This window comes from Drosophila erecta, unplaced genomic scaffold (assembly GCF_003286155.1).
Source record: "Drosophila erecta strain 14021-0224.00,06,07 unplaced genomic scaffold, DereRS2 tig00000021-arrow-pilon, whole genome shotgun sequence".
NCBI classification, from domain to species: Eukaryota; Metazoa; Arthropoda; class Insecta; order Diptera; family Drosophilidae; genus Drosophila; species Drosophila erecta.
The window spans coordinates 6,346,456-6,357,330 of NW_020825198.1; the positions used below are offsets into that span (position 1 = coordinate 6,346,456).

General features: G+C 40.0%; 2 protein-coding genes across 3 annotated transcripts in view; one reads left to right on the top strand and one right to left on the bottom strand.

The window, feature by feature from the left end:
* Window positions 1–40: 40 nt before the first annotated feature.
* On the bottom strand, window positions 41–609 carry LOC6546269. The gene is made up of 2 exons (XM_001971729.3): window positions 385–609; window positions 41–315 (listed from the first exon to the last, which is right to left on the bottom strand). The coding sequence occupies exons 1-2, from the start codon at window positions 497–499 to the stop codon at window positions 281–283; spliced, it is 150 nt and encodes a 49-aa protein (XP_001971765.1). The 5' UTR covers window positions 500–609; the 3' UTR covers window positions 41–280.
* Window positions 610–822: 213 nt separating this feature from the next.
* LOC6546254 overlaps window positions 823–10,875 on the top strand; it is a 40,034-nt gene continuing 29,981 nt past the window's right edge. For both annotated transcript variants that reach the window (XM_015158320.2, XM_026976464.1), the window contains exon 1: window positions 823–1,177. In XM_015158320.2, coding sequence (XP_015013806.2) covers window positions 1,157–1,177 — 21 coding nt within the window. In that variant the 5' untranslated portion in view covers window positions 823–1,156. The remainder of the gene's footprint in view (window positions 1,178–10,875) is intronic.

Below are 10,875 nucleotides of genomic sequence, written 5' to 3' on the forward strand. Positions count from 1 at the left end.
ACGTTTATAAAGTCAGTAAGTATTTACAAAAATGAAAATCCTTGTTTCTTGTTTTTTATTCACTTCCATCTGCTCGAGAGTTACCAAACATTAAAAATTACTATTTAAATTGTATACACAATCAAATGGGTGAAAGTGCTTTTAGATAAATGCATTTCGCGTGCCAGTTACATAGGATTTTGCTACAATTTTTTGAACAACTAGGTAATTGATAACGTGTTCACTTAAGTAAACTGCTACTTGTCATCTTTGATCATCCTTTTAATAGTTAACTTTATTTCTATGCCGTATTTAAATGATTCAGGACCACGGGAGCTATTTACACATGAAAAACAAATATCAAATATTAGCGATAGAACGACTTTACATAAGAATTTCACATACCCAAGCGCACAGCGGCTATTATGGTTCCAAATAGGATGAAATTGAAGCGGACTTCGGAAGCAACGCGCTTTTGCTCCTCGGCGGGATCGGGTTGCGACTGCTGCAGGCGGAACATCTTTGATTTAATATATTATTTATTTATTTACAAGGAAAACGTGCGAGTCGCACTGAAAAACTGTTTTAGAGTGACCGTTCCTGGTTTGCTCAAACATACGGTCCGGCAAATAATTGTATATATTCAGCATTCACCATTCCGCACAGTAAGAAAACTTCACTATTTATATTGGGCGTATTGCGTGTAAAATGGTATGTTCATTAAATATATTTTACTTATATTCAAGCAGCGAAATTAACATGACTGTTATTTAACATAGACCAACAAGAGCACAGCTGCAAGCCAAAATATCGGAGTGTTCCACCTATTTTCCAATCGGTATATTCCAGTACATTTCCAACAGCCGTGCGGTCACACTGAGCTTAAGCAAGGATAAAAATCCGTGAGTATCCTGCTCGCCAAAAAAAGGATTTTTAGTTGATTTCAGCAGCAGCAACTCGTCGGATTCGTTGCGCGTTCAAAGCTTAAGAACTTTCTCCCAAGCTCGTACAATTGTAAAATCAAGGCAAAAGAAAAAAAAACACAACCAAAATGCGGTGCGGTTTTAAAAAATAAATTTTTAAATCCTTTTTTGAAACGAAGAGTGCAAACGGCACCAACGACACAGTGAAGCAAAATATCGAGCAGTGCAGTTAGTTAAATAAAACACAAACCATAATGTCGACAGTTGTGGAACAGGTGAGAGGAGTCTAAGTAATGCCAATCAAATATCGCAAAGGACCTCTAATGGGTGCCCTTTGAATTTTCCCAGCTTATATAAATGCAGATTATCAGCAATCGGGCGAAATGTTACGGTATTTTGCCTATAAGACCGCCGACTGCGTAACATTCAGTGTCAGTGTCTGTCAGTCTGCGAAAGTGCGGGTGTGTGTGTGTCCATTAGGGTGGCTCAATTTCAAAGGGCCAACAATGAGTAAAGTGCAGATTTCACTCCCTGATTAGTTGCGTCCGTAACTTTTAGTTCTTGTAGAGAAATCCAATGAATGGAGTCCAGAAAAATTTAATATTTTATGAATACTTGTTTTTTGCAGCCAAGAACTTAAATAACTGATAGCAAAATGTGTTGCAAATAGGGCTATGTTACACCTCAGAAGTAACCGAAATTTTTTTGGAGTCACCCTAACTTACACGATACTCCCGCCTATCTGCCTTGGTATGCGTGCGTGTCTGTGCTTGGTTGTTTTTGCATTTCCATGGCAACGTAACGCCAACTTCCTGAACGCCAGCCGCTTCGATTTGACAGTAAAATTCGATTAATTTCTAATCGGCAGAAATCAGTGGGACAAGTGCAGACGACTCCTGGCCAAATATAAATAGCTGCCATTTTGCAAACCAATTTCAATTCCCCGTCCACCCACAGCACAAACACACACACACCCAGATACACCCAATACAAACACATTGGCGCGACGGAGCTTGCAAATTTGCTGTTTGCTCTTGTCGGTGTGGGTGAAAGTGTCCTAGTATCGGTGGCCTGTTGTCGGTGATTTGACATTTTGTTGCACAAAATCCTTCATCCTTCAACCATCAGCCAACAACCATTGCCGAGCGCCTTGGGCGATTTTCAAGTGCAGTCACACTTCCCAATCGACTCGACTTGACGTCATAAGTGCACATGGAGGAGGTCGCTACAGTGCAGCCTCGAAATGTGCTAACGAGCGAGGGGATCCATGAGAGACTAAATAAGATATCACTTCTAATCAAGCTATGATATTGAATTCTCATATGAAGGATTCATGAGTTTACCTTACCTAGGAGAAATGTGGGCTCGTTGTCAATTAGCAAGACAAACATGTCTATATTTGCATTACTATTTACAATAAATATATTTAGTATTTGCAATTACAAATTATTACAAATTAAATAGTTGAGCAAAATTCCGTACTATTAATATTCGCAAATATAGTTTTAAAATTGTTTAATTGATTGAGTTTTGCTTTCCAATTGTCAATAAATCCAGAAAAAGCGTAATTGTTTTTTGTGCAAATAGGGAAGTAAATGTTTGAACAAGAACTTAATTTATTCAATGCAATATAATTTGGCCCTCCTGGCCCAAATTGCTGTTGACATTCATTTTGCGAATTGGCAATGGCATTCGCATTTATTATATTAAATTCATTTGAATTTCTATCAAGTAAATATGTTTTTATCTGTGAAAGTTTTTGTAATTTATATAAATATTAGCTCCAACTTAATTAGGCAAGCTTTAATAAGAAGATCATATGCAACTGCTTGGTACTTTGCTAAATTACCCTCAACTTAATCAGATTTAAAGATTTTCCTGTTCCGCCTCCAACTTTTCCAATTTCATTTAATTCCTGCTCCAAATCCGTCTCATTCCCTGCCACAGTGGCTTTAATCAATTCCCCCATCTGGGAACGTGGAAAACTTAATATTCTCCTGCTGGAATTTCCCAGACTCCTGTGCTTTGCTTGATTTTCATCCTGTCAAGTCAAAGTCAGTGGAACTTTTGTTGCATACTTTTCTGGGCGCGCATGTAGCGCGAGTCATTACGTTTTATAGACTTTATAAGAAGTTTCGTTTATGCAGTTTGCTCAAAACTTTTCACCTAGGCGAATGCATGCATCTGCTTATGTATCTTTGGCTTTTTCTTCCACTCGGAATTGTGGCGGCAGGACAAACAATTCGGTGTGGTTCCTCCTTTATGGCCGGCCATTAAAGTTTTTGCTGCCATCAGCGATGGATGTAAAGTTGAAAATCTGAGATATTCTTCATGCGGATGGCAAATGCTGCAGTCGTAAAATTAATGTGCAGTTTGCTTTATTTAACAAATGAAGATGAAGTTTGAATATGAATAAGAAAAGTGTTAACAAAGATACTCAGACAAGCTCACTTTCGAGTTATGAAACTAAGTGCTTCTATTATTTCACGGATTATTAGTATTAAGGACATAGTGTAGCTCTTCTAAAAGCCAAGAAACTTCTCAACTTGTCTTGCTATTCTTGAGAGCTTCTTCTATTTCTCCTGATAAAATATTTCAATGCTTGATGCTTTAATTTATGCGGCCATAAAGGCCAAGCGCCTGAGATACATACATATATGAATGTACATAAATAAATACATAAAAGTAGCTACCCCGTCAAGTGCAACACATAGGCCAACTATGAGCCCCCCTTTTCGGCCACCTTTTTAGCCCCATTTGTTGTTACGTGAGAGCCCTCTTTCCCCACTTTCACCCCCCAATTCGCTGTGTTTTTTGTGTGCGCCATTTTGTCAGAGCATAAATTACAACTTCAGGTGTAGTTTGGCGGGAGGGGAAGGGTGAAAGCACTACCGTCTGTTGCTGTCGCCGGTTGTTGTTGTTGCTTACATAATGTTAATGATGCCGCCCCAGCCGGCAAAATGGGAAAATGGGGAAAACCCAGGAGGGCGGATGGGAGGTCTGCCAAAGGGGAAACTCGTTTCAAGCTCGCTACCCAAAACAAAAGTCAAAAGAAGCGCAGCAACTGTCGCTTGTGACCTACGTGTGTACAATGGCCTCCAGTTTGCAGGAATCCATCCTCTGAATCCTCCGGCTGGTTGATGTCCTGCGTCCTTGTTTTAGTCATTAAGTTACCATTATTCTACTTTATAAATGCACAGAAAATGTATTAGGTAACCTGTTTTAGCTGCTTGTCGGGCAAAAAATTATGGGAAAAAATGTTGCATCCTGGAAATGGTCATAAATGATAAATAACTGCTATATTTTAAAACATACTTAACTAGCTGTTTCATTTATATGAAGCAACATCTCTACGCTTACACAAATCCCCCGTTTTGCGACGGACCACAGCGCCCTTAATCCTTTGGTCTCCCATATCCTGCGATAAGTGTATACATAACATCTGCTGACTCATGCTTTTTTCATCTCTTGATGCTCGGCACTCGCTTTTCCATTTCCTTTTCATATGTGCTGTCCCCTGCATATTATTTCAATTTGGCGGTGCAACAAAAGAGTTTTCCCCAGTTGCACCCCGCGCTTTCCGTTGTGAGTCACATGGCGTATGCGTAATGCAAGAGCAAGGCTGCATCCCAAACCAGTTTTCCCCAAGGATAATGCAGCTCGTTATGCTTATTTGCCCGCCCACAAACATGTGAGTGAGTGTGCAGTGTATGTTGCGAAGGGAAATTGCACCCGAGGTCCTGACAGCCACACACGCACACACAAAACGAAAGGATATATGCGGGGTTCGTGGCCCCAAGCTGACCGCCAATGGACTGCACGCCGTAAAATTGCTTGCCCTTTGTGCATCCTTGATGTGTTCATCTGTCCCGGGCACTCAAGGTCAAATTCTGGATGTTTTGATTTAATTTATGGCCGCACACATTTGAGGGCTCGTAAAAATGAAAATGGGGTGGCAAAAGGCTACAAGTCGAGATGCTATTTTATTGTAGTCTACTTTTGGACACCTTAGAACAGAATGTATAAACTAAACGAAACAGCAGCTTCTGCTGATTTTGAAGGGACATTTCGTTTTGTTACTTAAGTTGATTTCAAATTTCACGCATTTTATATACATATTTGGAAAAGTGGTTTTTTAAGTAAGGTTTTTTGGTTCTAAGCTATTTCCACGGCGGTTTCCCATGCCTCCTGTTGCCTCGCCACTGAAAAGGCAATATTTTCCTTGTCTGCCTGCCTCTATTTATCTTCGCCTTTGTCTCTGCCGTATTTTGATTGCTTTTCCACACTCCCACAATCTGAGGTGACTCAATGTCTTGCTCATTTCCTTCGTGCGGCCGGAAAACTCGGAAACTCGGAAAACTTCGAGTGTGTGTAGTGTGTGTGTGGAATTTTCTTTATCTGCTCTTTGTGCTCTTTTTTTTGTGAGGATAGCTGGAAAAGTTCCAAGTGTGTATGACTTCATAAGTCTCCTACTCAATTTTCTCTCGAATTTCGGTTTGTTTTGGCCGGCTTGATTAGCATTTCTCTTTTTTGCCAATAGAAATGGGGAGATTCATTTAGGAATGCCTTTTGTCTGTGCGAGAAATCAATTATATTGAAATTTGCTAGGCCAGAGCTGCTTAAGTTGATGGGAAATGTTTGAACGAATGCGGCCAAGTGTTCAAACCAATTCAATTTGATGATTTCTATGTATATAAATTGCTGTAAGGCCTAGTGATTTTCTAACATCTTTGCCAGCAAATTCAGTTGGTTGGGGAAAATTGGCTATATGTTTCGACATTTTGTATAAGCTTCTTTGTCTCTCTTTATATTGCAAGAAAGGCCTTTAAAAATGTTCCTTGATTCGCAAACCGAAAATACTTTTCCAAGTAATATGGCTGAGCCAAAATCAATATTTTCATAACCTGCTCCGATTTCGGCATTCGTGTGCCAACATTTACTCATTAATTTGTGATGTTTCCCCCCCATTTTCTTGGCTTTTCTTAATCAAGGACCTTTGCACCACTGTTGGCACCGCCATTTCCACCACATTAGGCGTTATCTCACGCTCCTAACTTGGCTTTTCTCCCCCGATTTTCCCGCCCTCTTCACTTGCGTAGTCACCCAATTTTTCCGGCTCTTCTCAGTTGCTTCGATTGCGATTGCGTTTGCTGTCTGTTTTTGATAGCAACGAGTATTTTCATTTTGCCATCATTTTCTTCATGCACACATGTGTGTGTGTGGTTTCTTTTCTCATTTTCGTGATTTTATTACTTTTACTTTTTACGATTTATTTGCTGAAATTGCTTATTTCCCTTTTAGCCAAAAACAAAAACGAAAAAAAGAGTAGAGAAGCAGGAGTGGAAATTGGCATTTCGGGAGGCGGTGCCGATTGTTATTATGGTGGATGCCACTGCATTGCTGCTTTATCTTCGACTTCCTTTACTTTCTGCTCCCCACTTTTCCCTTTTGTCCAATTTCCCTTTGTTCGTCATAACTGCTTTTGGCCAGGGAAAATTCAATCAACTTTTGTTTTTAATCGATTCCTATTGCAATCCGCTTCTTTTTTGCAGCTCCACATCTTCGCTTTTCCCTTAGCTTATTTCTTTATCTGCCAGTGGCAATGCTCTCTCAACTTTGTCCATATGCACTATGTATAAGTGATGCGCTTTTCCTAGCCCCTTTTTCATTAATCATACGCCACGTTGCACCCACATAAATACTCGCAGTTCCTCTTCTTCCACTTTGCAACTGACATTGCACACGGATTTTCCAAGTCCCTGAACACACACAGATAACGAAGAGGGGTGCAAAGTACGAGTATATGGAAAGCCGGAGGAAAAGCGGCAGGAAGGCAGAATGATGAAAGACAAATAATTCTACAACCCATGGCGACACAATTTGCATAGTAAATATTTTAAATGCCAATTAAAATTATTAGAAAAGTTGGCTGTTCTTGTTTGTCGCATTATCATGCGTAAACAAAAGTACAACAAATTGTTATTTGCTTAACAAACTAGGTATTTGTTTGAGTATGCAATTTATTTATCATTTGCCAAAAATAGCAGGTAAATGTATTTAGTTTCAATTCGAAACAGATGTGGCTATTATCTGTTCATCAGTACATTTAATGTCATAACTAACCATTTTATGGTTCGTTATTGCACTTAAATAATTAAAAATAACTGTTTGTATATATAATTTAATTAGCAAGTCTCTGGTCTAAATTTGCAGATGGGCTATTAATGATTGAACTTGAAAAGTGTTTCACTAAGAATTTTAGCCGCATGCAGCATATTATGCTCAATTAAATTTCAGCCAAAAAGTTGACTGCTAACGAGATTTTGCAAATTTCAATTGGCCCCAAAAAATTTTGCGCTCAACAAATTGAGTTCGCTAGCATGCAAAAAAAAAAAACGTTGGCTCTTTAAACATTCAAATTTTGCGTAATTGACTAGAAATTGGTATTAGCCACGCACATACGTGGTTTTTGCCCCCTGCACACAATTTGCCAAATTGCACGGATACTACCAACAAAAATGAAATAAATATGGAGCGCGTGGAAAAAATACACAGAAACACTGAAACGCTGAAATGTGCCCCTAAAAATTGCTATCTAAATTGCAAATTTTGCGGCCAGAGTAATTGAAAAACATAAACCGCCGCCTGGTTTCCCGCTATTTCCACTTTTCCCGCTTTTCCCGATTTTCCTGACCCTCCTATGGACTTGAAGCTTGACTACCGTTCGCCATTTTTAGTTATGCAGCATGGGCAGCAAATTAAATGAAAATCGAGCTAAAAATAGCCGGCTGAATGTGTCGCAGCCGCAGAGCAGATATCCTTGCCCCCGCCCCTTTTTTCTACATTTTCCCCAGCCATTTTCCTGCAACCCACCCGTTTTCCCCCATCGTCACTTTCCATCTTTCAGCGGTACAATTACAAGAGTGTTGGAGCAAAATGCCTCAATTTACGGCAAATGGCCGTCATCGATTTCCGCTTCGCGTTATTCGATATGTATTTTAATACACTGAGAAAATAGTCACACACATCATTGATAGTCGGGTAGCATTGTTGAATTAACACTAACATACATTCATAAACCGTTTTAAACAAAAAAATATTTAAATATAATTGAACTGTTCGAGGGCTGAAACAGCTAGTATAAAACCACATACAATATTTTTTCACTCTGTAGAAAAGGGACTTTCGGTTGGAATTCGGTATGTGCGTGTGTTATGCGAAATGATTTCGACATTTGGTTTACTCTTTCACTTGGTTACTCGTTTCACCGGCTTTTCATTTTTATGTATTTGACATTTTGCGTTATGCGTTCAAAATGTCATCAAAATGTGCATAAATTTTGCGCGTCTTTCGCGGCACGTGTGTGCGTGTCTCGATTTGAATACAAAACGATAACTGCCGCATGTACATATACATACGTACATATGTAGTTCAATATTCGCCAGCGCTAAGCTACAAGCGTATTAACATAATGTGTCAGTCGAAAATTGTCCGGAATATTCAACCCGACACAGATAAACACAATAAGCAATGTGCCCGGATACACACAATTCACATTTAGGGCCCTTCTGTGCGCCTAACGATAATGCACAGTGGTGTCCTTGACTATTTGACTTTAGTTAGGTAGGTGCTTAAATGAAAAATAAAGCAAATATCTGGCGCTTAGCGAAGTACTTCATTTTTAAGCGCAAGACCTGCTCGCTAGCATCTAAGAGATACTATATATAATATACTATATAAGGATCTATAGATACTGTATACGCATACTTTCCTAAAGGTGTCAGATCCCGATTAAACAGCAAATGGAATCATAAATTTAGAATGAAGGTGTCGTGGTAAATGGCTCCGCAAATCGTAAAAGAACCCAAAGCGATTGCGGAACATTCTATAAATATCATATTGAATGGTTTGCCACTGCAACCATTATCCTAATTACACAGTCACACACCCAACTAGGACCACTGTCGCCTCGTTACACACACAGCACACATACATCCTCCCATCGAGGAAGTCATAGAGAACTTTCAGTTGACTGAAAAATATGACGACAAGTTGACGCAACTCGGCGAACTGTCAGGCCAAGATGAGGCATTTTTCCAGCTGAGGGATTTCGCCTCTCCGATGCCAGACCTCTCATTTATTCGTCTTCCTTCAGCTGTCAGGCGGTGCACATCGCTGCCGCCGCTTAAGGACACTTGGAAAAATAATTCCGAAATAAATGTCTTTGCTGTTTGAAATCACTCATCTATAGATAGCTAAAAGTGGCAATGAAATATTAGGGTTGTCTTGGTAATGAATGACTTTCAGTTGTAAACTATATTGTTGCATACACTTAGGCAGCTGTGATTAAGCCATATTCCGATTTAAAATGGTGGTTATTATTCAAGTGCGGCTTACATTTTCCTGCCCATTATTTGAAGTCAAGTTTCTTCGACTGCAGAACATCCATGAATATAAAGGGCGGCTGTAGATTGGGTGGCAAAACTGGGGACCGTCACGTATGTTTTTGTGCCCAAGCATTCGCATAAGCATTCCTCGTCGGGATCTCGAGTTGCCCCGGCTCCATTCCATTCCTTTCCTTTTGCACCCTGCATCCTCACATCCTGGCCTCTCATCCAGGACATTGGCATTGACAGGACCGCGTCGCTTTGCGTTAAATGTCAGCGCTGCCACTGGCCCCAGTTTTATTTCCTTTGCGCTGGGGTCACGGCAATTGACCTTCCATTCATCATCCAACGAGGTTGTTTGCCCAAGCACTCTTGGGCGTCGTGCGTTTCCCGCTGGGTCCTGTTCCGCTGCCCATTGATGTTTACCGCATTTGTTTATCGATTGAGACCGAAGAAAGTCGCGAGTTTTGGGTTACTGAAACAACAAGGACGAAATCGAGGTGGCCGTCGACTTTGGGTAATCTGTAATTATCCCCTCAAATGAGGCTGAACAGCTAAGTTTGTTCCTAAAGCAGCTAGAGGTTTTCTGGGTACTCTTAAACGTACCATTAAATTAAATAAGTCGGCTTATAATTTCCTTTGAGAGGGTGCCTAAAAGTCTGCATTGAAAAATGAGAGTGGCGGCCTTCTGCCATCAAAATATCCACCTCTTTATGCGAATTCAAGGTTGAAGTGATTTATAGTGATTTCAGTGATTTTTAAAATCACATACATTTCCAATTAGAAATCACTGCCTACTTATCTCCCTTCAATGTGTTTTGAAATGGGCCTCGCACTTTGTAATGATGGGCATTATTCCAATGTGGCAAGTCTGCTTGGGCGCCACACTTCCGGTTCATACATCTTTTTAAGCCTTTGTGTGGGGTAAGAAGAAAAATGGCGGGCAAAATGAGCAACCGAATAACTGTAAATAAGCAGTGAAGGAATGTGGCAACATCCTCGGTAAGGCTGATAAGAAATTCTCCCGCGTTTCCCTGTTGCTTTTTTTCAGCACAGCGGCAACAAATGAAAGACAAAAATGCTTGTGTAATGAAAGACTTGAGCAACATAATAAATAATGACAGGGACACCGAACTCCCCATTTTTTGTTTGCCATTTTCTCCAGCTCTCCTTATTACTTTCTGGGTTTTCCAATGCACTCCAAGCGGAAGCATGACAATTAGAAAAGCCTCTTCGGAGAGTCATCAGCGTGCATGGGAAAACTCGACGAGCTGCTTTTCCTTTCTGCGAGTTCTACGCGAGTTCTTAACTGAGAAAAATGAGCAGCGCAAGGATTGAAGTGAGTTTCCAGAAAGAAAAGAGAGTGCTTGATATTAGATGATTTATTTGAGGAGCTTTTTCAGCTCCAATCTGACATAAAGTTGAATTAAGTTGGTTACAAGCGGGTGATGCACTTTGGTTTACAATTACCAGCACTCAAATGACTTTAGAACTATGGCTTATAACAAATTATAAACGGATTTCTGTTGCCACCTATAATTTATAGTTCATTAATTCATCTATATTGCGACATTAAATTGTCGCTT

What these genes read in the sequence shown, in the direction of transcription:
- LOC6546269 (XM_001971729.3), bottom strand. Translation starts at nt 499, where the DNA reads ATGTTCCGCCTGCAGCAGTCGCAACCCGATCCCGCCGAGGAGCAAAAG. An exon ending in AATAGCCGCTGTGCGCTTGG is followed by an intron (nt 316 to 384) that starts GTATGTGAAATT and finishes ATGTGTAAATAG; the next exon opens with CTCCCGTGGTCCTGAATCAT.